We start from the raw sequence: 27,680 nt of genomic DNA on the forward strand, positions 1-27,680 counted from the left end.
GGGCAGCGCTGTTACGCGTCAAATTCTAACGCTCATGCATAAGTATATCACCCATTTTTTAAAAATGGATCCTCAATTTTTTTTTTGAAATTAAAAAAATTAAAGTAAAAAAATATGATTTAATAATAGTTTATACTCAGTGAACTGTGTTTAACGAAGTCGAGTATACTAAATCAAACTGATCACAATATTCTTTAAGATCCTGAAAGCACACCATTGCGTTTTCTTTTTGCAAATTTTGATATCGTAATCTTTGAACCTGTTTGGGCACCCAAGTAAGGCTGGGTTCACAATTAAAAAAATTAAGCGAGTGCATAGCAAGCCACGACCTGTGCGAACTGCGAAATCGGTTCACAATTGAATTCTTACTGTTAAATTTCAGCCAATGAAATTTCGCTAACTATGCGACATATGTTAGCAGTGTGTGCCGTTTCAGTGCCACTTTCAGGCACAAATGTACGAATTTAAATTTAATTTTTAATTTTTAAAGAAGAAAACCAAATAATAAATTTGTAATTTTTATTTTATTAAATTTTGTTTCCATTACTGTACACTCCGAAGTAATCTTGTGCAACCCAGTGCACCTGCGCTTGTTCGCAGGCTTCAAACAGATACTGTTTGCTGACGTTTTGCGATCACAGCATCCCGGCCGCGGTTAGCGTCACGCCTTCCCTATGTAACGGAACGACTTTCGCGTCAGCGAACGCTACCCCAACCCCACTGCTAGCAACTTTCATTTCTCGGAGGCAAGCATACGTAAGGGTTTTGCAAGCACGCCTCTGGACCAAGTTACAGCCAGCGGCGACGCCTCGAGACAGTCCACATGACGCCTTTCCCAGGCGACTTAGCAAATTTAAACCCCCCTTCCCTCATCACCCACCGGTGGCTTCACGGGAAGTACAACCCGGAGCAACGACCCCCAGTGAACTCCGGGCGGAGACCTTCTCTCCCCAAGGATATTCCCACTTGTCAAACGGAGCCCTCAGCGAAGTCTAGCGGCGGGAAAAATCCCTAACCTTGCTCTGAGCACTGGTCGCGAGCGCGCCCACTGCACTCTAGCGGACGTTTCTGTGACCCTCCAGACAGGTTCTCGTCTTGGCCACCAGAGTGCAATACTCATCCCTCCCATAAGAGACAGCTTGTCACAATCGACCTTGGCAGCAGTCGCAGTGCGATTGCGATTTTAGTTCGCCTACGACTCGCGTGAGAGCGCAGCGAACAGGTTGCAGTCTGCTTCGCCCCTTCGGGCATCTCCGGACACCTTCGGGCAATCACCACCACCCCCTTTGGCTGGGGGCAGTTGCTTACTTTAATTAGGCGCCCCGACGCCATTTCAAAAAGATTCGGCAGGCAGCACGCGGTAAGGGCGTATCTCTCTTCGCAGCCCGAGACAACGCGCTTCTGAAAAGTCGTGAACGGCTTTCTCTAAAGCATGAAGTTGGTTATCGACAAGGCCATGTGCCTTAGCACTCAATTTTAATTTTTTTTGCTGCCCGAAATAGTTTATTTTTTGAAATAGTTTTTTTTTTGTCTTTACTTATTATTCTTCATGGCGACAGCAATCTTCCGCGTCGCGCATCACCTGGCCATCTCCAGGGACCGACCTGATCTACTCCACCCCGCAGCTTAGGTAAGTTATTTCGTCGCCCCACACACACTTTTTCTTTTCCGTTTCTCGCGGGCTTAACTTCGCCCAACATCAGCCGCCTGTTAACCAACCTAATTTGATGGGAATACTGGTTGCAGGCGGGGATCAAGAACTAGGATGAGAGATTCCGCTCCAAATTCAACTCCCATGCAGTTCATGAGTTAGTTCACCGAAATTCATCGCCTCCTGCAATCGGAGAATTTCTCAAGAGTTCCAGCTTTCAACATATTTTTCCCTGAGTGGAAAAAAACCCTAAAATAATTTATAATTCTGAACAACCAGTTTCAGGACACTTTTATTCATTTAACGAGTAAATGTAATTTTTTTTATAATTTGTCTTATGAAGAGCCTGCGCGCTCAATATTCAATGGCCTGTAAAGTTAAGAAACCAAATGACCTTAAATTCAGTCGAATATAACCATGGTTACTTATTATAATATCTCGCCCCGGGGCCTCCCATTTGGTTTATTGTTTAACAAGATTTAATGTATTAAGTATAGCAAATAAGGTCAACTATTTTCTTGGTATTTTGTTTCGGCTGTAATGCCATGGGTCATCTTCAGTGGAATAAGGTTTGTAAAGTAGAATTAACAGCAACGAAATCATTAAGTAAATGCCAATGTAAACCAAACCAGATCTTATTATTTTCTTATCCTTGATCACGATCCACATTAACCTTACCAAGTTTTAAGGAGGTTAATCATAAATTTGGTTGTGAGTGCGCTGTGCCCCTATGGGTAATGTGTTTAGTACTGTTTCTTCCTGGCGCTTCCACGGCCAATCTATATTTGTTCTTTAGACGAGATTTCATATTGAGCGCAGCAGCACGTTACAAGTGTTAGTAAATAAACATATTAACTTTCAAAATAACGATAATGCTTTTATTATCTCGGCATTTTCTTACCACAATATGGTTAATAAATATAAACTTATTTCTAGTCCCGCCAAAAAAAACCCTGCTCTTCTCTCATTGGCTGTTGTGCCATGCGTTCGCGACCGAAATAAAATATATTCATTTCACTCCTATGCGCACGACCTCGCTCCCATTCACAGGACCAACATTCTGCTATTGTGAATCGTTAGGTTAGGAAACATGGCGTTCATATCCTATGCACCCGACATACTGTTACTGTTATTTTTTCAATTGTGAACCCAGCCTTACACGAAGGAAATTTTTTTGGCGTGTTGAGAAGTGTTTGTGCCTTGAAGGATTCCCAAGGTTGCACGCGGCTGGCGAAAATAGAGAACACCATCCCCATGCAGCAACCTTTCAAGAAAAAATGTTACCGATAAACCTTGTGGCCAGATTGTGAAACTGAAAAAAAAAAAAAAAATACTGGTATTCTTAATTGATTTGGCCAGGATAGTTTGTAAGTAACGGAAAGGGGCCTATACCGATCTCAGTAATTCACCAAAATCTGTAATAGTTTACAATAAGATCTGCGCATAAAAATTCTTATAAACTATTTCATATTTGTAGATTGACTTTATTTACTTTATCTCCTTCAGTACTTAATATAAAATTATTCTTTTCCCCGTAATTTTGACATATCTTATAGAAGAAGAAGAAGAAAAAAAAAACGCAGGTTACAATGTTTACAAAAACAAATAAGGGAGCAAATGAGGTGTGGTTTGTAGTTCAGTATCATGACATTTGGATTTGTTTATTTAATTTAATCTACATCGACATAACCTGTAATTATTAGCAGTGTAGGCTTACAGACGGTTATTGATTTCTATTTTGGATTAATTTTTTTATAGTTACTTTTGAGGTCCCACATTCTCGATGCGTGTGCTGACACGAAGAGTTGAAGCTTAAAAGAAGTTGCACGAACTTCAGCTTGTAGCATATATTTTTAAATTATGAAATTTAGCGAAGTTTTATCACAAAATTAATTTTTTGACTTTGTGTGTTGTTATTTGTTGGAGGTAAGTGGTTTAGCCCTTTGTTAGAGGTTATAGGCTTACATTTATTATTGAGCTTTGTTTACCAAATATTCGAGGGTCTTAAAAGTAGAGTAGTTGGTGTTGATTTTTATAGACATGAAATACATGAAATACTTAAGTGTTTTAAATTTATAAGTTCTGTACCTATGGATAACAACTTTGTGTTTGTGTATTGTTTTATTCTTGTAGTGTTTTCATTTATGATTGGATAGTTTTAGCAAGTGCAGCAATACATGACCTCTGTCCGGTTATCTGAAGGAGAGCCACTTTTCTCGGAAAAACAAATTACAAAATGCTTTTTTCTTTTTTGATGACATGCTTTACTGCCATCCTCTAAGAGGAGATTGTGGTACTTAGTGTAGTTTACCAGTTATTTACAATTTTAACGAGGATTATATATTCAACTTTATCACTTGATCCTGATGGCATGATCCTGTATACATTGATCGTGTGGTAGGTACATAATGCGCTCTGTTTTAATTGAGTACATCGAAAGATCCTAGACATAATACAAACTTTATATATAACAATTAATTATGATTGTACGTTGAAAACAAAATAAAATATTTCCACAAGATCTGAAAATTTGTGTGTATTGTAATATTGCAGATTTTGTTTGGCTAGTATCTTTTTACATTAATTAAAACTGCAAGCATCATGTACTGCAGGAGAAATGCATATATGATCATGCCATCATGAAAGGGATATTTGATTAGGAACTTTCACCTTCCTTACTATTTTGTAGTAGGCTTTTTTTTTTTTAAATGTAGGTACGGTAGCTAAGCAGCCATCTACACATGATATAATTGAAAAACACATCAAGAAGTAAAATAAATGATTTTGGAATTTGTATTATAATTTTTTTAGAAAATTGGCTTTCCTTCAGAATTACCTTCTATCAAAGATTCACTGCTAGCATTCTAAAATATTTGCGAATCACCCTGCAGCACTTGTTACTACTTAAGACTTTGTCGGTGGCTGTCATTGTAGAGAAGTGCATTCCCTTAGCACATTATCGGAGCAAGCATTAGAGCCTTGCCACATTCGCGTAAACATATCTGCTTCATCTGCCTGATGATGTCTGACCATGCTCTCTGATACACTTGTCTGATGCATCTGGTTCACATGTTCATACATAGAGGGCAGCATAGTAGATTGCTATTGATAGTCATCTAGGCTGTATTTGAAAGCTTTATAAAAGATAGAATTAAATGTAAATGTATATTAATGGAAATTCAATACATTCATTAAAAATTGAATGTTGACAATATGCAAATATTATTTTCAAACCAATACTTTTTTTAATTTGTATTTTTGAGTACCTACTAAGTTTTCCATTTAAAACCAACCTAATGGAAAGTTAAAAAAAAAATACATAAATATGGTGCGCAGGAAGAAATATTAAAAACTTATATTATTTCCTAACATAGCCTATAATTATTTTGGTGCAATTTTTCTGTTGTACTCATTATGCTTCTCATTGGCCAGTATTGTTCATGACATCAAATGAAAATTGGGCTGTTAGAGCTTTCGGAAGTTAGAAGTTCTAGTTTGCCAGCTCTGGTCAGACAGATCGGCTCCACGATGCGATTGTACCATACATCATAGGTCACGTGATCCAATAAAATGTCATCTGCAGTATCAGCTCCGATGCACCAGACAGACTCGACTGCGCAATTGTGGCAGGCCTTTAATGAGTCTTCCTTGAGAGATGGTTTTGTTTTTGCCTTAGCTACAAACAATACCTACTTGTTAATGTGATCCTAAAACAGTGGTTGTAGTGTGTTCGGTGAAATAATAGAATGATAGTAATTTCAGTCTGATCAAATCCAATATGTTTGTTTCCATGACTGTCAGAACTAGCCTATCTGTATCGTTTTAAAGCCTACAAGAATGCAAACTATGTAGTAGCTTGGATTTATGTAGTAACCACATGTTTGCAAATAGGCCTTCCAGTTAAAAGTAGAGTTTTCCTGTCGAAGATATATGTAACATAGTCTAGTTAGTTTGTTATTTGTTTTTGCAAACATGTTGATTGCAGCATATGTTTTTAAAGTATTGTGGATCACTGCGACTTTCAAGTACAATCTGAGCTCATTGCACAATCAGTACGAATATGTCAAAAAATGAATTAATCTATGTACTTCATTTCACACCCACACTCTCCTCATTATTTCAACTGCACATGAATAATTGATAATTTGAATCATATTGTGAACTGCCTGCTTCAAACTCTGTAAAAAACACAGCAGAAAAGCACGAGGGAAAAAATAACAGGTAACCCTGTACTTATACAGAGAAGCAGGGAAAGTGTGACCAGTGCAGAAAAACATGTGTGTCAAGGTTGTTTGCGAAAACATCAAAATATAAATTTAATATAAATATATGACCTCGCATGTAACAAACATTGTAAAAAATGTCACAACTTAGCATTAAGTGTGTTAAAAACCTTTACCAAAATATAAATTACATTACTGAAAGTTGATCAGGTACACAAAAGTGGTTGATGACCAAATTCAAAAAAGGGGTTACAAATTTATGTTTAACTCCGAATAAAAAACGTTAATACATTACAAAAAATATATGGTGGCACGCTTGCGGCTCAAGGGATTGATAACACTTGGCTGCATTTTCAATGAGCTCCACCGCGACAAGTTCAAGAAAACAAAATGTGACCTCAAACAATTACTTTAAGATTGTCAAGGCACAAAGGGAGTGATATCCTTACTGGGAAAAACCCTTTACGAATGAATGAGGTGTCATGTCAGCAGTGGCGTAGCGTGCCATCTCGGCGCCTGGGGCGGGAGACGCATTTTGCCGCCCCCATTCTATAGGTGCTTAATTAAAATTAAATTTCACATGCAATGAGGTACCTTTTATTGAAGTTAAAATAGGATGAGCGGTTTTACTAGCGGATTCTACGGGCCTTATGAGCAGCGAAGTCAGAAATAACTTTGTCAAAATCAATATTAGCAGCCAATTCTTGTTCAATCGACAATATAGCCAGGTTTGATAGTCTAGCGAAGCTCATAGTAAATCTGAGGTAATTTTTTATTAGCTTCAACTTCGAAAAACTTCTCTCACAACTTGCAACACTAATCGCCAAAGTCAAATATATACGAATCAAGATGACTATATTTGGAACCGAAATTCCGAGATTCAGTTTTTTAATGAACTGGAGGAGCTCCAGTGGTCATTTACCACTTATATCTTCCTCTGATTCAGAACAGGCAACAACAACAAACTGCTGAAGACGCTTCCGCTCCATCTGAAACTCGTCCTTGTCGATGTCTTCTAATACATGGGAAATATCACACTCGAACTTGCTGTCCAAAAGTTTCGCTGGCATCAAAAATCCGAACTTGTCCGATATTTCTTGAGTTTGCTGGAATCGAGTCGTCATTTCTTGAATGATCTTGTCGAATGATGCGATAATCTCTCGACGGATTTCCTGTTCGTGAGACAAAGCTGCATCTTCAGAAGATTCATCGCCATGCATGCGTTTTTTCCTGCGAATTCTTCTCGTTTTGAGTTCGATTCAGAGTTTTTGGCAGAGAGTCTTAGCAAAGTCAATTGCTTCTTGCACGAAACGGTCTCTACTTTCCACTAAGAGGGTTTTCAAAGCGCAGAGTTTCTGAGCACACTTATCCACACTTAGTCCTCGTTGCTGCAGGTAAATCTGTGCGTCATCTACTTCAGGTAGCACTGCAGCCCAAAAGCCAAGAAAAGTTAGGAAGTTAAATGACTGCATGGCTGTCAGGAGAAGACTGGCTCCCGATCTTGTTTCGGAAGTTTGAGATGAATCTGTTAATTGTTCCAGTACCTCAAGAACTACCTCAAACTTATTTTTAAGCATCTTGACAGCTACATGTCTAGCACTCCAGCGCGTTTCAGTGACTCGTTTTACTGCTTGACCTGTGACGGCAACCAAAGCGTTCCATCGAACAGTTGATGCGGAAAAGAAGGCAAACAGCTTCTCCAGAGTTCCAAAAAACGTCACGGAATCCACTGATTCAGAAGCAGCGTGTACCCCAGCCAAGTTTAGTGAGTGGTTTGTGCATGCAACGAATATACCTTTTGGATTCAGTGCTTTAATCCGGGCTTGAACTCCATTGTGGATCCCTGACATTGTTGCAGCATTGTCATAAGCCTGTCCTCTCAGATTCTGTATGTCCAGTCCGTCTGATGTTATCTTCGCGATTATATCGTTGCTGAGATCTTCTGCATTTTTTTTCCTTTTGGTTCGAAGAAGTCAATGAAAGATTCTACCACGGCGACTTTTTCTCCTTCGATATGTACGTATCGCAGAACTTGGCTCATTTGGTCATTGTGGGAGATGTCTGGTGTACTGTTGAAGATTACGCAATAATATTTAGCTTCTTGAATACGACAGATGATGGTGGATCGAACTTGCTGTCCCAGTAAGTTTATAAATTCATTCTGGGTTTCTGGAGATAGATACGAAACTGAGACTCTTGCTCCCAGCTTTCTTTATCTTTGTCAGGTGTTCCATTAGAAGAGGGTCGTATTTAGCTAGGAGGTGCACTAACTCCAGAAAGTTCCCGCGATTGCCACTATCATCTCCTCGAATGTCTTCTCGATGTCCTCTGAAGGCCAGATTCTGTTTGGCTAAGAACTGGATAATATTCAGCAATATGTACAGTACATCCCTCCACTTCTTCTTCTCACTTTCGAAAACTTCTTGTTGTTTCTGATCGATGGTTGCTTTACAGTTCAGGCGAACTTCCAACTCCTTCCATTTCAAGAAGATCTGTCCATGGCCCAGGCTATTTTCATGGTCTCCTATTCTTGGATTTAGCTTCCACCATTTGTTGAATCCTTCTTCAGATGCGAAGTTAGAGCCGGAATTGCCAAACAGCTTGCAAGAAAAACAATACAAGGATTTCTTCAAAGGCGAGTACACCATCCATGTTCGGAGAACCTTTTCGCCGTTATATAATGGTTTGTAGAACCACTCTTTGGTTAGTTTTCGGGTACCGCCTTTCGTTGAAGTCCCTGAGCGAACAACATCGGCAAATTTGGAATCGATGTGCTGTACTGAGTCAGATCCGCAACGTACTAGAAGCGTTCTTACTTCCTTGGTCATAGGAGAAGGCCAGCAACCTACATCGTCGAGATTCACATTTTTGATTTCGCCAGGAGCAGAAGGCACGATTTCAATTATGTCTTCTTTGGCAACATTCACTTTTTCTGCAGGCTTATGACTAGATGCTTGAGGTACTTTTGATGAGTCGACTTCGTCTTGACCCTGCTCTGTGGTGGGACCAGAACTACTTCCAACTGCGACGGCAGGTACGTCTTCTTCTTGTACCTGTAAAATAAGTTATGTATTCCCATGAATATTGGCCGGAGGACACGTTCGAATTTCAAATAAGTATTTTATCTATCACAAAACAAAAGTGGTTTTGGTGACGGCGCGGTTTGCCGGGCTTATAGGAAAATTTACAAACAAAATTGATTTTGTATTGTAGCTACCTTTTTTAGATTTTCCCGGTAAAAATTGACTGAGTAAGCCATGTTATAGATGTTATTAAAAGATAAAATGACGAGAAATTTGAGAAAAATCGTTGGCGCCATTTTTGAGCTAAATGAAAAATTATGTTTTCTTTGTATGACAGGTACCACAAATAATCAAGTTATCCAAAAACAAAACAAAAAATATTCCTAGACTACTACTAGATTTACAAAACATCCCCTATTGAAGTTTTAAATTCAAGTAGCAGGACAGAATCAGTCGTATACTTAAAAAGATGTACCTTAACTCAATGTAATTTATGTTAATATACTCCATACTTTTTAAACAATAATCAATGTTCAAACAGCTATTAGAGCAATTTTAAGTGTATTATAAAATAAGATTTAATGAACGAGTGTGACTCCGTACTCGCAGATAAACCTAGGTGAATAGGTTTTGCGAGACTAATGTAAGAAATATTGTAACTTTTGTAAACAATAAATAAATAAATAAATAATAATAAATAACTGTAGTAATTCTAGGCCATGCATGATTATAGATGGAGGAATCATATACCTACTTACACTGGAATCACTTCCGCTGCTGCAGGATGCCACCGAAGACGTTAACGTGGCTTTCGAACCAGAACTGGAACTAAAATATTTCAGTAATGCACCTTGAGACTTCTTCGCATCTGCTTCTTTCCTAGCCTTTTTTTTTTTTGCTGAATTCCGCACCGCTTTCTTTGACTCTATTCATTTTAAAACACTAGTTCAAAGATTGGATAAAGTTCTAAATGTTTAGTTTTGGAAGATTCAACAGTATTTAAAAGATCGAAACACAATCAAAATGACTTTCATTCCGTATCCGAAACTCTCGCGAAACAAACATACGAGTAAAGCGTGATTGCGTAACGGTACTTCACGATGCACTAAAACAAACAAAGATCAGTACTGTAGCATTTGTGCTACAGCTGCTACCTTTGATAATGTTTATGTTGGCAGAAATGGTTAATGTATTTTATTAATCTTTCGGATGCCCTGGTAATACGAGTTATTTTGGATTTAAGTTTGTTATATGTTGTTTTAAAAAAGAAATTTGTAATTCTTGTTTAGTCTTATTATTTTTAAGTTTAAGATTTTAAGTTATTAAATTGGTCTGGAAAGTTCGAGGACACTACCGAATATGTTGGTAATCGCTGTGCTAGACGGCGCGCGAGCAGAACAGCTGATTGTGTGACGTCAGGTGAGACGGGCGAGCGGAGTCGCCTGGTAGGCCCAGGCGGGCGCGCACGTGAAGTAAAACGCGGGTTGGCCATGGTGATGGTTCCACATCGAAGTAACTGTATACGAGTGTTCCTTTTTGAATATGAACGGGGTTCATTTATATAATTTAGAACGCTTTGTTACGATGAACGCGAGTGGTTGGTGAGGCGTGTGTGAATATCGCGAGGATTTTCCAAGGATGAATTATGTGCGCCGAAATAAACTCCAAGACGGTATGGCGAAGGATTCGTCAGATCCGTACAATTACCTGCAGCTACGGTAACGTATAATGGCAAGGGTTTGCCATTAAAAACACTCGTGAGCAAACGAGTGTATTTAGTGACCGGACATCACGACGTCAAAAAGCAAGTAAGTGCCAGCCGTGCCACTGCCCCGTTGACCCCTTTGACCCCTGGTGCGAAACTATAATTTGTGGATTTTTGGGATTTAAATTAACGGACTAATAAAACTGAAACTCGGATTTTACGTTCAGCGTGTTTCACCCAATCCCTGCCAGACCTAGAAGAAAAAAGGCGTCGACCGTTAGAAAATGACTTAACTGAGAAGGGCTTGTAAACCCATAATTTGTAATTTGCTAAATGTTTGGTATATTTATTTGCATGTTAAGGTGTGTCAATTTTTTGCTAGATTTCGCCTATGTTAATTGGTGTTTACAGCGGTGATACGCCCGGTGCGTATCTATATTTGTACTTGTATTAATATGTTCTTATATATTTTTATTGCCTTTTTGGTAATTATATTTAATTTTCGGAGCTCTGAAGTATATGATCAAATTATAATTTTTTGGGGGCATTGTTAAAGTATTTTTTTAGTATTATTATATAACTATTTTTTTATAAGTAGTAATAGGGTATGTATTTTATGATGGATGCGCCGATTTGTGTTGAAACGATTTTATGATATATATATATATAATATATATGTATATATATATATATATATATATATATATATATATATATATATATATATTTATTTATTAAATGTTGTCATATAAAATTTTGCGTATTTTTAACTTGCTGCCTCCTCTCACTGTTCGCAACCTTATTAGTATTTTTTAAGCCTGCTATTAGTTTGGGTTTTAATATATTTTTGGGTTTACCTGCGCTCGCGGTACGGGGCAATATAGGAGTTTTACTGTGTCCCGGTTTGCGGAAGTTGTTTGGTTTTCCCTGGGTTAAGGTCAAACTTTACAGTACAATGCGTAGTACTAAATTAAATGAGTGCGAAATAGAGGCATTGACACGGGCCGACGCGTGAAACAGAAGATTTTGTATGAGTAATTAACATAATAAGGAGTGCCGCTCAACTCGGCTCGCGCGCGCCGGGCGGCGCGGCGTGATGCGATGTTGCCGTTCGTATGTAAACAAACAAACGTTATAAAGAGCTCTGTCAGTGATTTTGCAGTTTTTCTTTTAAATAAATATTAAAAAATAGTTGGTGCGCAAAATTTTAGTTAAAAATGGAACATTATAGTGTGTCTGACACATGTAATGAATGAATCATAGATCAGATCTCAACCCGCTTCACCGGCGACCCGCCCCCGCGGGCTGCCGCCCGGGGCGGGGCGCCCCCTCCGCCCCACCCACGCTACGCCACTGCATGTCAGGTGGCGCGTTGAGGTTATGATGGAAAATCACATAAAACACAAACTACACAAATTGCTGGTTAAAAGGGCAAAAAAAAAAACAGCTAATAAGAACTAATATTTTGAAGATGGTGAGTTGAAACATGAAATTGGCCTAGACGTAAACAACGTCACAAGTTACATTACTTGATATTACTACCATATACCTGACATGAACTTGCTAGAACAAATTAACATTTTGTCATGACTTAGCTGGGACATGTCCGGTGCGGCACCAAACTAGTTATTACTGATTGGGGTCTGTCTATATAAAGACAGAGTCTGGGATTTCAGCCTCGTGTAAGCAATTTAAGATCACCAGTTGCACACATGCAAAGCCTCAGAAAACCAGAGGGTACAAGTCAGAGCGGGAACGAGTGATGTGTGGAGATGAGTGGGAGAAGGGGAAATAAAAGAAAACAATGCGCCACCGAGGATACTTCTTGATGTCTTCTGTTCTTTGACGCCTGTTGCAACTCCTGTGCCCTAGACTCTCTCTTCAATAAAGACACAGAGATGTCGACAACACAGTTCTACTCAGCCAGTCCAAAGAGATAGGTTGAGAAAAAGAATTTATACTGGAGATGATAACTAAAACACACCTTAGTCAAATTTGCTTTAATGCTGAATATCGGAGAAATTTATACCAAAAACAGTTCATGAGGAGGTAAAATCTCTGACAGGCACATTAGTAGTTCTCGTGGGCAAAGTCACTACAGGCAGCGACAATTGAGCAAATAGCTTCCAAAAATATTCCAGCAGTAACAAACCGAACATCATCTCCGCTTGTCAGGAACATCAGCAAATCACGCGTCTGTGAGGCGCTCCTACTCACACTGCAACCTGGTTGGTGTAGCTGGTGGTTTAGTTACAGATGCGAGGCCTTGTTTCAACCGGACAACCGGGCTATCTGCAAATCCGTAAGAACTGCTGTACGGTAGCACTCTTCTTCAACCAGGATGGAAGGAAAGACGTCTCACGGCTGACGGCGTCTCCTCAGAGCCAACAGCAAAAAAGGTTGGCAATGGGAAGTGGACTTGGAACTGGACTAGCTTGATGACGAAGCAAACAATGTCCAGGTGGAATGTCTGTTCGTCGGAAGCAACCTGTGCTGGCGTAGCGGTCTCTTGCCAGAAGAACACTGGCAGCCCTAGCAGCAGACAGGAGCGACAACAAAGCGGCTCTGAGGCCAGGTCCTGTCCATGGTGCCGGCTAGCGTCGCTTGAACAGCAGTAGATCTGCAGGTGGCTATACAAACAGTGCTCAGCAAAGATGACTGGAGCCCTTCAGTCCTCGGATGCTTCATGTCGGAGGGGGAAGGTAGTAGAAACACAAACAACTGAAAAAAATCAGGGGGCAAGCATCAAACAAACAGCTCGACTAAAACACATTAGGTACTTACACTGACAAAATAATTTTTTTCATTTACGACAGATTGTCTTTTAAAATTTACAGCGGTACTCAGAATTATTTAAGAGGATCGTGTTGGACCCTAAAAACTTAAAAAAAATATATTAAAGGTGACACAATACGGGAAGATAAACTTTGAGTTAACATTCTCATTCAAAGAAGGTGGAATGAATGTAGTTCCTGCAAAGAACAACTTGATCGATGGCGAACTCATGGTCTCTCATGGGTGCGTTGTAGCTCCATCACATCCTTGCAGTCCAGAAAGTCTTCACCAAGTGACAAATCTAAGGGAGGCAGGCCCCACATATTCAACAGGTGGTGGGTGAGTTCTTGACCCAGGAAGGGGACAGATGGAGGTAAACCCATCGTGGATTGCACGGTGAGGTTAAGCACAATATTGATGAACTCAAGCTCACCATCCCAGAGTGACTGATCCGAATGGTACAAAGAGATCGGAATTCTCTTAATTACCTTATTCACTCGCTCAGACTGATTACCTGTTCTCGCAACGCTCTAGTAAGACTAGTAATAGTAAGGGCTTTCATGTCGCAAAGTGGCAAAAAAATTACAAATTTAGTGAATATGTCTACTACCACTATAATGCATTCAAGGGACCGAAAATGTTAATGTGGAGAACATGCCAGGGGGCAGCAGGCAGATCTGTGCCATACTTGCCTATTTTAGCACACTGTGGAGGCTTAGAAATTTGGCAATGCTGGCTTGAACTAGAATTAAGTATGGCTTCCTGCAGGGTCAGCCAAGCCCAATGAGAGGCAATCTTCTGGAATGTTTTCTCCATACCAAGATGTCTGCTTATCAATTAGGCATGGAGGAAATGTAACACAACCAGATGTAAAACAGCTGGAACAATGGATTTGCATGCACAACTATTTTTACCAGTGAAGAAAAAAAGTATGAATAAGTATGGAACTTATATATAAAACTATTGGAATATATGAAAAAGTATGATAAAGCATGAACGAAAAATTATGGAAACTCACGGGAAAGAATGGGAAAGTATTAAATTAAAAGTTTTAAGTGTAATAAAAATATTTGAAATAATTTAAAACTTCAGAACAATTCAAAATAGTACAAAAGTATGCTAAGTGGGAAAAAGTTTGTGTGTTACCTATTGTAAGTATATGATAAATAGAGAATTCACATGGAATATAGTTTTTCAAGATGTTCTTCATTAAAAACACTTTTTTTTGTCAAATATTTTTATATCATTTTGTGTGTGTGTATATATCAGAAGTAATTTAAATTTGCACAATATTAAAAAAAAATTGACTTTTTATTGAATATTTTGTGTATATTAAATTAAAGCCTTAGGTGCCTAAACCTAACTAGTGATATAAAAATAATGTCAATTCAGCTCAATAGGGTTAAGGTTTGTTTGTAGAAAGTGTTTACAGACTAATTTCAGTCGGTAGAGCAAAAAAAAATTACTAACATATACTTAGTGTTAAAATATGCGTTTAGAAATGTTTCAGGTTAATATGTTAGTAATGCCATATAAATATAACTTCTAACGTCTGAAGAAATTTAAAAGTATTAATGGTTTAATGAATTTTAACAAACTTGGCAGTATTATAAAATTCCTTGTCGAAATTCAAGTCCAAAGCCGGGATTGATAGGACTGCAACTTTTAGTTTGAAAAATCCTAAAAGATCGCACCACGTTCATAATGCGAGCAAACAAAATTAAAATTGTTTTGACACCATTTTCGTCCCAACACATTTATCCTGGCTAATAAATTGTTGGTATTTTTTTTATGACTATTCAAGTTCATAAAATGTATTCCAGGATAGTTTACTACCATTTAGTTTACTTTGGCACACCAATGAATTTAGTACATCCCCAATATTCGTGAAAAATGCATGGATGCCTGTTGCCACACGTGGGTCCACCATCTTTATGACTTCGACTCATGGCTATAGCAGTTTCTGCATGCATGCACATTGGACTTTCAACTTGTAAAATTTTTAGCGTGTAATGCTTATCTAATTGCATTTCTGGTGCATACTAAAATTTCACTCTCAATGTGCCTTAAGAAATATAACCTCAACAATGCGGCGATGATAATTCCGGTCTAGGTGAAAATATCACATGTTCAGCATTGTGGCATTTATATGCGATGCGTTTGTGTTGTTCAACTAGTCCTGATAAATCAATAGAACCATCCTGTTAGACAGAGTTATAGATAGGTTTTAAAAGGGGAAACATTGTTCATGTTTCTTCCTAAAATTAATATTTTTTGTATAATTGATCACGCTCAGCATTATTTCTAAGAATTATACTTTTAATTTGGTACCCCAGTTTCATATTATAACTTTATTAGCAGCATGAAAACATGAATTTCCTCATTACTGAGGTTATTTTTTTTGCATATCACTGGCAAGTACTGGAAGACTCGTTCACTTCTTTTTTTACCTTTATGTACTTCATGGTAAATAAATTAAAATGGATGAATTTTTTAAAAACACTACATATTTTATTAATGTTTTGGTTTTTAAAACCTTATGACTGCAAAGTGAAAATCAGTTAAAAATTTTTTTTGAACATTTGTTTAAGGGCAGTTAAGTGTATATACAGTAGAATCCGTTTATTATGACTCCGCATATATTGACGAACCGCCTATTATGACGTAATAACACAACAAAATTTGGTTTTCATATAAAATTCTTTGTAAATAAGTTGGATATAATGACTTTGCTTACAGTGACATGTCGCTTATTATGACCCATTAATAATAAATTATGTCCGGTTATAATGACCGACATGATTCCTTACACCTTTGGCAATGTTCGTTAATTCCCGATGACGTGACACGTGGCTCGTTTTTGTTTTGAACCTCAGTGAGTAATTGACAGTTGAAGTTCACGCATTGTTGTTTGTGATAGCCTGTGGAAAAAATGTCATCTCAACGCCGTAAAGCATTTACGATTGAGGAGAAAGGTGCAATTATATGCAGATTAAAAAATGGAGTATCAAACACTTCTCTCGCAAAGGAATTTGGCGTGGGTCATTCGACAATCTCAATGATTTTCAAAAACAAGAACCGGATTAAGCAATTGTTCAAATAAATGTTTTGAAACCTAAGAGGCTTCAAAAATCACGACAAGAAAATGTTGATCAAGCATTAATTCAGTGGTTTAAAATCACGAGAAACAAGGGAATACCTGTCAGCGGCCCTATGCTACAGGTAAAGGCAAATATTTTTGCCACGCGTTTTGGTATTCTCGACTTCAATTGTTCTGCAAGCTGGATCATTCGTTTTAAAGTTTGACATATCATTGTGGCGGGAAAAATTGTCTGTGAATCTTCGTCCGTTGATCAAAATTCAACAACAAACTGGTTGACGTCTGTGAGGCCGAATCTACAAAGACAATTTTCTGATGATGAGTTTTTTAATGCTGATGAAACTGGACTGTTTTACAAATTAATACCGGACAAAACTTTGAAATTTAAAGGTGAGAATTGTAGTGGAGGCAAGTTGTCGAAAGACAGAATAACTGTCATGGTAGCAGCAAATATGAGTGGCACAGATAAAAAGAAATTGCTCGTTATTGGAAAGTCACAAAAACCAAGATGTTTTAGCAGTGTCAAATCGTTACCTGTCGATTATGCTAACAATCTTAGAGCTTGGATGACGTCAGAGCTTTTTGAAAAATGGCTTCGAAATTGGGATCGTGATTTGATGAAGAAGAAGAAAAAGATTTTATTGCTGTTTGATAATTGCCCGGCTTATCCAAAAGTTACTGATTTAAAGTCTATAACACTTGCTTTCCTTCCGCCGAATACAACATCAGTACTACAGCCAATGGATCAGGGAATAATATGATCACTCGAAACTAATTTTAGAAAAAACCTGCTGCTCAAAATGATTAATTGTCTTGATGCTAATGAAAACAATTCTTCTACGAAAATAACGGTGCTAGATGCAATTCTGATGATTAATGATGCCTGGAATAAAATGTCACAAAGTACCATTCACAACTGTTTCAAACATGCTGGATTCATTGGAAACCACGACGGTTTACCTGTTTAAACAACAAAACATGAATTTGATGAAGAAGACGACGTCCCTTTATCTTTGTTGCCACGAAACCTAAATTCAGATTCTTTCGCAGCACCGGAAATGTGGGAAGATTATGTTGACGTCGATAGTGCTCTTCTCATATCCGAAGAACCCACCGATGAAAATATCGTACAGAACACTAATGCTAGGGAACACCTGGAAAGTGATGGGGAAAGGGAAGAGGAAGTCGAGGAAGCACCATTACCTACCGCAGAAGAGGCATTTAAGGCTGCAGAATTATTATCACGATTTGTTCATAGCAATATTCAAAATGATAGAAATTTGACCTTGGTGATGTCTTCTATACACAATAGTATTAGAGACTGTTATTACAATAAAAAAAAAAAAACAAAAAAAACAAAAGCAGGCAAAAATTACAGATTTCTTAATTTAAAAATGAAAAATATTTACATATATGTATCATGTTTGTACACGTGTTTATATGCTAAGTTTCTCTATTAAAATACATAAGTATTCACCTAAAAAATGTTTTTTTATTCACAAAACGCTTTGTATAACGTCCGCTTATTATGACGTGTTTGTCAATTCCCTTCAATGTCATTATAAATGGATTTCACTGTATGTAGAGTAAGTACAGTGTAATAATAAAGTCCATGAAACATTTCAAAAGATCGGTACAGTGAAATGGCTAAGAATTATGTAACAAATTATATACCAAATGAAAAAAAACTCTCAAAGTTTTTTTTTCACTAGTTATAAATGTTCCATGTGTCCACTTTGCGTCACACGACACATATCTAATCAATAGTCCAATGCTGCCCATACCCGACCCAGAATATTAGGAGTGATGGTAAGAGCAGCTGCTATGATGCGGTGTCTCAATTCGTCAAGGTTCTGTGGTAGAGGTGGAACATAAACACTATCCTTGATGTATCCCCACAAGAAAAAATCGCAAGGTGTCAAGTCCGGTGATCGTGGTGGCCACAGGAGTAGCACTTGGTTGGTGGCCGCCCCACTGCCCATCCAGCTATGTGGCAACGTCTTATTCAGATAATCTCGTACCACATTGTGGTAATGAGGATGAGCACCATCTTGTTGGAAGATGAAGTCCCTGCTATCAGCTTCAAGTTGTGGCATAAGCCAAAATTGCAGCATGTCGAGGTAGGTGATACCAGTGACAGTTCTCTCAGCAGCGAAGAAGAAGGGGCCATAAACTGTCTTGTTCGACATGGCACAGAACACGTTAACTTTTGGCGAATTTCGGACGTGTTCGAGAGTTGAATGTGGATTCTCTGTCCCCCATATGCGTGTGTTGTGTCGGTTGACTCATCCTGAGAGATGAAAAGTGGCTTCTTCACTGAAGATTAATTTGCTTGCAAAGTCATCGTCTTCAAGACGGTTCTGCATGGCAATGCAGAACTGCAGTCGGAGCAATTTTTCATCGTGACTGATGGCTTGCAGAAGCTGCAATTTGTACGGCTTCACTCTTAATCGCTTACGAAGAATTTTCCACACTGTTGGCTGAGGGATGTTCAATTCTGCACTAGCCCGTTAAGTTGACTTCTTGGGACTCCGCACCATCATGTCCCGTACACAATCCACTGTCTGTTGTGACACGCCTGGCCGACCCGACCGTTTTGCGTCGCACAAACAGCCGTCTTCCTCGTATTTCTTGTAGGTACCACTTCATTATGCTATTGTAAACTGGTGGTGTTTTGTTAAACTTGCCACGGAAAGCTCTTTGGACACACACTACCGATTCGCTATGGGCGTATTCAAGCACACAAAAGGCTTTCTCTGCCTGGTTCACAGCCATTTTCAGCAACTACATGCACTAGCGCCCCTGTCGGTTGTTTTTTAAAATATCTTTTTGGCGCTACATTCAAAAAAACTTTGAGAGTTGTTCTTTCACGCGGTATATAATTTGTTACGTTATTCTTTTTCATTTCGCTGTACCGATTTTATGAAATGTATCACTGACTTTATAATTACCCTATATTTTTTAATTTGTAAATATTACTCCATAAAGTGATGCCGTGTACCTGGTATTGAACAAGGTACGTGGTACAAGTATGAATATCAATGCAATATAGTTTGTTATTCCACTTGGAATTGAACGACGAGAGGTTGCAGTGAAGTGTGGGTGTCGAGCTCGGTGGTTATGGTCAATTGGCAGGTAATGTGAAGAAGATGGACGAGCGACGAGTGGCCGACTACTTCGTGGTGGCCGGCCTGCCGGAACAAGCGGAGCTACTGGACGACTTCACCCGTGATGGAGTCCATCTAAAGATCTCGCACAACCAGGCCCCCATCACGGACGTCACCGTCATCTTCCGAGGTCTGGGGGAGGAGCCTCCACCCGGCTATACCATCATAGAGTCCACCCCCACAGGTACGTAATGGTATCTCAACCACTTGTCATACGTGCCTCTGGTAGTGTGGTTTGAGTCAGTCCAGACATCGTGCAGGATAATCGATCAGGGTGTCCACCAGAGGGTCATTCCATGTCAAATCAACACACCCATTTTACATGACCACTTTGGAATCTCCTCAAATTTTGTATAGTGGTAGTAGGTACTAAAAATAAGAAAAATATTTAATTTTAATTTTTTATCTCAAACGGTTTCCAAAATACAGCTATTTAAAGTTTTCAAAAAAGCGCCCAAAAACGCTGGATGAGCGTTTTTCAAATTGCTCTAGAACCTGTTCTAATTAAGCTAGAAAGGTGGGAGTGGTGTCATTTTACTCCATTTTTTATGGGCTTTCTTTTGACATATAACACACCATAGGTTGTAATAAAGTTTTTTTTCTAAACTCAAAATCAAAATTTTGATTTTGAATATATCAAAAAGTGCGTCCCAAAAAATTTTGAAAAAATTCCTACAAGTAGGCTATATTAATGGTAAGCATAAGTTAAAATTTCAAAATGGGCAGATTATGGCTTCATGGTTAAATATTATCTGCAAAAAGGTGAGATTTTGGGAATTTTAATTTGGTAAAGATATTTTACTATGTTCTATTTTACCAACATCAGTAATGCTAATAATTTTACTATCTATAATAAATCTACACAAACACACAAACATAGGTGTTGGTAGTTATGGCTATGGTTATGATTATAATAAAACGTTTCAGAAGTTTTCTTTCACTTCGCACAGTTTGCAGAGTCTCTTCTTGAAAAATAACTACATGAAAACTGTAAACTGGAAACTAGAATTAGTTTAAAAATTAATAAACTTTGTTTACGCTGCAATGTAGCGATAATCGAGGGTCGCCATGATGGTATGGTCCAGTATGGTCGTATTTATCCCGACAACAACATCGTGTACCTTCGGGAAAGTTCGTATTGATATTAATTTATTATTGAGGTGACTGTTTATTAGTTAATGTCTTTATATAAGTGGATTTTAAAATATGTAGGTATCATTCAAGTAATTTTTAAAAAACAGTAAAGAATAAGCTAGAAAGTTTTAAGACTAACATTCAGACTGTAATCAATCTGCTCCAGCAGGCAGGAAGGAGGGGGCCTGAGGGGGGAGGGGGCAAGCTTTGCTGACAAGTTGAGACCTGCACCTCACAAGAATAGCTCACATAGCAGTTCGTCTGAGTCTGGTGCTCTTGTCAGTAGAATCAGTAGTTATGCTGAGAACAGTGATGTGATAAAGTATTAGTGAGTGTAACTACTAGTAATGTGTGACAGTAGTGAGTACTAATGATAATACAGTTATGTAATGTACATTATACATGTCAATATTTTTATTCAATTAATTATTATTTAAAGACAATTTTTTGTTGAAACTTGTAAATTGCAAAACGGTTTTAATCAATTTTAAATTTTAGACTTTAAAAAATGGAGAAAAAAGTTGTGTTTATTAGATTACAATGTTTTAATCCCTTAAAAAAAGAAAATCATACAGTCAGGGATAAAAAGACAGTAAGAAATGTCACATCATGGATGTGCAGTTTATATCCTGAAATTCCAAAGGAAGCTAAAATTTGCAATAAATGTAGGAAAGAAATTACAGCTTTGAAGACAAACTTAAATGCCAATCAACCTGGCCCTTCAGCTAAGCCTTGCTTAGTGGCATTGAATGATGAAATGTCCAGTTCGGATTCAGACAGGGACCCTAACTTTTCTATTTCGAAAATAATAGTAGATCAAATGAATACTTCTCTTTTGGAGCTAGAAGAGTCTCCTATTGACAAAAGGAAAATCCAATCCAAGCAGTATGCAACAACCAAAGCAAGAAAAATTCACTCTGCAATGAAACAAAAACTTTTTGTAGCAGCAGATCCATCATCGTCCAGTCAAGAGGACGATCTTGACCAATCAGTTTTACAAAACCTCAAAGATCAATTTTCCGTTTCAAACAATCGTGTTAAGAAATTAATGATACTTACTTGCCTCCCAGAGGGTTGGGGGATAAGGAAGATTATGAGGGAATTTAATGCGCCAAACTATATGGTAAGACAAGCAAAAAAAATTTTAAAAGAGAAAGGTATATTAGAGACTCCCAATCCCAAGCCTGGTAAGACGCTCTCAGAAGATGTTGTAAATACTATTCATTCCTTTTATCTAAATGATGAAATCAGCAGAGCAATGCCCGGCATAAAAGATTGTGTATCAGTTGTTGAGGCAAATGGAAATAAAACCAAAATATCAAAACGTCTTATCTTGTGTAATCTGAAGGAAGCTTATACTCTGTTCAAGGAGAAATCCCCCCACATTAAAGTAGGATTCTCTAAATTTGCTGAACTAAGACCAAAACAATGTATTTTAGCAGGCAAAAGTGGCACGCATGCAGTGTGCGTATGTACTATCCACCAAAATGTGAAGTTGATTATAGAAAATGCCCGATTAGGAACTCTAATGGTGAATTGAAGTCGTACAAGCAGTGTATGGTCAAAATGCAATGCAATCCACCAGCAATAACATGTGTCATGGGTGAATGTGCCGATTGTCCTGGGGTTACACCTATACAAACAATTCTTGAAGATGCCTTTGAAGAAAATTTGATAGAAAATGTCACCTTTCGTCAATGGGTGTCTGTAGATCGTTGCACTCTTGAGACTTTAAACAAATCTTCAGAAGACTTTATCACTTTCTTTTTGGAAAAACTTTCATCTCTAATAAAACATGATTTTATTGCTAAAATGCAGTCTGCTTTCATCAATGATAAAAAAGAAAATTTAAATGAATCAGAGTTTGTGATAAACCTAGACTTTTCCGAAAACTACACAATTGTGGTACAAGACGAGGCTCAGAGCTACCACTGGGCTAATGAACATGTAACTCTTCACCCTTTTGTAATTTATTACAAAAGTGAAGACAAACTCAAACATGTCAGTTTTGTTGTGGTATCAGATTGCTTGGAGCACAATACCGTGTCTGTTTATACGTTTCAAAAGAAACTTATTGAATTCTTGACAAAACATTTCCAGGCATTACCAAAGAAGATTTTCTATTACTCTGACGGGTGTGCTGGGCAATATAAAAACAAAAAAAACTTCATAAACTTGTGCTACCATAAAGAGGATTTTGATGTTGAAGCTGAATGGCATTTCTCAGCTACGGCTCATGGAAAGGGCCCTTGTGATGGGATTGGTGGCACGGTCAAGAGACTAGCCGCTAAAGCTAGTCTACAGCGGCCATATGACAGTCAAATCCTGACAGCCATTCAACTTTATGAATGGGCAAAACAAAATATCAATGGAATACATTTTACCTTTTCAACCCAAGAAGATCATATTGAATCTGAAAAGTTTCTCGAGGAGCGTTTCAACCAGGCTATTACTATTAAGGGTACTCAAAAATTCCACTGTTTTATACCTGAACCATTGAGTCTCTCAAAACTAAGAGTTAAAGTTTTTTCGGAAAGTCAAACTGAAGACACTGTAGCTGTTCAAAAATCACCAGATAAATTGCAAATAAGTGATGTAAATGGCTACATAACGGCAGTGTATGATGAAAAGTGGTGGGTTGCTTATGTTTTGGAGAAGAAGGAAGAAGATGATGAATTAAAAGTAACATTTTTACACCCTCCTGGACCGGCAGCTTCATTTTCATATCCAAGGAAGCCTGATGTGTTGTGGATATCAGTAACGGACGTCCTCTGCAAAGTTGATCCTACAACTCCTACTGGAAGGATTTATACACTTACAGCTGAAGAGACACTAAAAATAACTCAGGCAATGTCAAGTAACAAGTGAATTTGTACTCAGTAAGTAAATGGAATGCGTATTTGTTCATGTACAAACAATTAATACTACCATACACTACATAAACCGTACTGATTTTAGAAATCAACTCTCATTTCAAATATTTTTTACCTATTGAACCCATTGCATGCCCATTTTGAAATTTTGACACATGCTTCCCATAATTACAACCTACTTTTAAGAATTTTTTCAAAATTTTTTGGGATGCACTTTTTGTTTTATTCAAAATCAAAATTTTGATTTTAAGTTTAGAAAATTTTTTTTATGACAACCTATGGTGTGTTATATTTCATAAGAAAGCCCATTAAAAATGGAGTAAAATGACACCACTCCCACCTTTCTAGCTTAATTAGAACAGCTTCTAGAGCAATTTCAAAAACGCTCGTCCAGCGTTTTTGAGCGCTTTTTTGAAAACTTTACATAGCTGTATTTTGGAAACCGTTAGAGATAAAAAATTAAAATTTAATATTTTTCTTATTCTTAGTACATACTACCACTATACAAAATTTGAAGAAGTTCTAAAATGGTGAGGTAAAATTTTAATTCAAAGTGTGTTGATCTGACATGGAATGTCCCTAGACGGGAAAGTACGGGAAATGTACGGGGATTTTTTATCATACTGGAATATACGGGAATGTGCGGGAAATGAAAGTTTCCATCCGGGAATTCGAAACGATAGACGATAACGTCGTTGTGATAGCCAAGCCCATGTTCGGAAACGCTCGTTATGTCTCGGCTCGGTGGAATGCTAGATGCTACTGTGTTGTACCAATATTTTAGGACGTAAGAGAATAGTGGCACTTCTAAACCGGTAGCTTTGGGTGGTAATCTGTACGGGAACGAATTTTATGGCGTGTAGTACGAGAATTGTCGTTTCTTGGTGCGAGAAACAAAAGGCGGTAAAAGTTACCGCAGTTCGTTGGCAAGTTGATTTGGTGGATAGGTCGTAGTGTTACTGTTTTACGGACATTTTTCAAAGAGAACACAATATTTCTCTCGGATCACTGTTTAAATTGTTTCAGTTGAAATGTTACTCTTCGTGGGATAACCTCGGACTCTTTGTTAACATTCTCTAGACAAAGGTGTTGATACTACTAAGTGCGCCCTGAGAGATGGGTTATGACAGTATTTTTCGCAGCGCGGTAATTAACTAGAATTACAGATTTGCAAAAGAGACGTGTAGTCCACAAAAAGTGTGATTTTCTTTGTTGTGATTAATGTAATATTTATTTATTTTTATGTGACGCTTCTCGTATGCTGCGTAAGTGATGTTCACATTGTGTTATGTTCGATACTTTTGTCTAGTATTGGTCATGTAGGCCAAGTTTACTAGTGTCATTTCAACATAGACGCCAGTGTCTGTAATTCCTATAAATCATAATGCGTTCGCAACGAGGCAAAATAAAATATAATAGTAAGTGGGAGCAAGAATTCACTTGGCTAACCCTTGTTACAACCGACTTGTATAGAGCTAAATGCAAAGTATGCAACAAACATTTTGCTATAGACAGTATGGGTAGGAGTGCGGTGATTTCTCATAGCAAAGGAAAGGACCATTTGTCAAGAATAAAGTTCAGAACTCAACGCCACCATTGATGTATTCATTTGCATCAACATCTGTTGTACCTGATTTCACATCTGCTGCTTCAACATCTGCTTTACCTGCTTCTGCATCTACTGCTTCAACATCTGTTTCAACCGCTTCTACGTCTGCTATACATGCCTCTATGTCATTTGCACTTGATTCATCAGTTGTGTCTACATATGCATCCAGTCAAGATACGTGTAAAATAAGCATTGGACAAGAAACGTCAGTTGGTGAGTCAGTGAGCATACTAAGCATGCCAGTAAACAAAAAATCTGAATCGTCACCATTCCAATCACCTGACATATAACAATCACATTTACACACAGTTGAAGGTAGTGGTCTGAAAAGAATGCTAACTAAAGACAGTGTTACAAAGGCAGAGGCTTATTGGTGTTTATCCACGGTGCTAAACCACTCATCCTTACGCTCAGCAGAAAGAAATTGCAGCCTCTTTAAGAAAATGTTCCCAACATGTGAAATTGCCAATAGCATACAACTCCACCGGACTAAAATGGCATATTCAATTGTTTATGGCCTAGCACCATACTTCAAGAATGAGCTAGAAGGTCTGTTGAAAACATGTAGTAAGATTACTTTAGGTTTTGATGAATCCCTAAACAAAGTAGCACAGAGCCAGCAGATGGATGTAGCTGTACGGTTTTGGGATTGTAACACCAATACTGTATGTACCAGGTACTTGACATCTGTTTTTTTGAAGCATTCTACATCTGAATGTCTCCTTCAAGGCATTAAAGAGGCACTGATAGGCATACCACTGAATAAAATTATGCAGTTGTCTATGGATGGACCGAATGTTAATTTGAAACTTCAAAAAATATTGAACAGTGAACTCTCGTCCTGTGAGGTTGATGGACCCAAGTTGCTTGATATTGGATCGTGTGGGTTGCACACGTTGCACAATGCATTTAAGGTAGGGCTCAAGGGAACTGAATGGAATCTAAATGAATTTCTTAGAGCTTTGTATTATTTGTTCAAAGATTCCCCTGCTAGGCAAGGAGATTACATTCAGGTTACAGGAAGCTCTGTTTTCCCATTGAAGTTCTGCAATGTAAGGTGGCTTGAAAATGACATTGTTGTATCAAGAGCCTTGCAGGTTCTTCCTTGCATAGAAAAATATGTAAAAACAGTTGAAGGCACTCCAATGGAACCCAAATGCAATAGTTTCAAAACTGTTGTTAGTAGTCTCAAAGATAGGTTATTATTGGCCAAACTGACTTTTTTTCAGTCTGTCCAAAGAGGTCGAGCCCTTCTTGAGAGAGTTTCAGACGGACAGTCCAATGGTGCCATTCTTGTTTGAAACACTGTCTGATCTTGTACGGAATATCATGACAAGAATAGTCAGAGCTGAAGTAATGAGCTCAAATTTTCTGAAGATTGACATTGGAAAAAAGGAAACTCTAATGCTTTCTAAAGACATTGATGTTGGTTTTGCGACGAGGTCAGCTCTAAAGAAATGTAAGGGTGCTACTGAAAAAGATATTCTTGTCTTCAAAAGTGACTGCAGAACATTCCTGAAGTTATTTATCCAGAAATGTATGGAGAGGTCACCATTAAAGTATTCTTTTACAGAATCTGTTTCTTGCCTTAGTCCGCATATTTCTGCTTCAGATAAAGGAAATACAAGGCTACGACAAACTCTTGAAACCCTTGTTTCAAGGAATGTAATGGAAGGCAATGTAGCAGATAAAATACAACGTGAGTATACTGACTTGTGCTCTAGAGAAAGCGTCAAATATCAAATGATTCACTACTCAAGAAGTGATATACGTTTAGATAAATTTTGGATGGAAGTCCTTGAGCACAAGGTAGAATACAGAAATCTGGAAAACTTTGTTAAACTCATTCTCATCATGTCACATGGCAACTCAAATCTAGAAAGGGGTTTTTCAGTTAACAGGGAATGTTTGGTGGAAAACTTAAAGGAACAGTCACTGGTGGCACAGCGAATGATTCATGATTCTGTAACTGTGAAGGGAGGCTTGGACAATATTGAAATAACAAAGTCTGTTGTGTTTGCAATGAGAAATGCCAATGGTAAATACAAAGAAGCCCTGGAAAAACAGCGACAGGAGAAAGACTCAGAAGAGCAAAAGCAAGATAAAAGAAAATGAATGGCTTTGGAAATAAGACAACTGGAAATAAAGAAAAGAAAACTAATTGAAGAGAAGGAAAAGGCACTTAATGAAATTTCAGCAAAAATAAATATGTTGAAAAATTTAAGCAGCAGTTAGAAATCGATTTGGATTAATAAGTGATGCAATGCAGTGTTCTTGTAAAATAAATTTATAGAATCTGAATTTGGTTTGCAATAATACTTGCTTAAATTATGTATTATAGGCGTAGGCATATTTTAATTCACTAAACAAATTTTGAAACACAAATCCCAAAATTGGTTTACTGATTACAATAATCAAGA

The 27,680-nt window shown here is 37.9% G+C and overlaps 1 protein-coding gene across 5 annotated transcripts in view; it reads left to right on the forward strand.

Moving 5' to 3' along the window:
• Positions 1 to 2,837: 2,837 nt before the first annotated feature.
• The window catches only part of LOC134527290 (DENN domain-containing protein Crag), a 771,918-nt gene continuing 747,075 nt past the window's right edge, over positions 2,838 to 27,680 (forward strand). For 3 of the 5 annotated variants that reach the window (XM_063359835.1, XM_063359836.1, XM_063359843.1), the window contains exons 1-2: positions 2,838 to 3,343; positions 19,613 to 19,828. In XM_063359835.1, the coding sequence (XP_063215905.1) occupies positions 3,241 to 3,343; positions 19,613 to 19,828 (319 nt within the window). In that variant the 5' untranslated portion in view covers positions 2,838 to 3,240. Of the gene's footprint in view, positions 3,578 to 9,630; positions 9,739 to 19,612; positions 19,829 to 27,680 lie in introns of all 5 variants that reach the window. The other 2 variants (XM_063359838.1, XM_063359839.1) reach the window with 2 other exon arrangements.

Source organism: Bacillus rossius, chromosome 1 (assembly GCF_032445375.1).
Source record: "Bacillus rossius redtenbacheri isolate Brsri chromosome 1, Brsri_v3, whole genome shotgun sequence".
In the NCBI taxonomy this organism is placed as follows: domain Eukaryota; kingdom Metazoa; phylum Arthropoda; class Insecta; order Phasmatodea; family Bacillidae; genus Bacillus; species Bacillus rossius.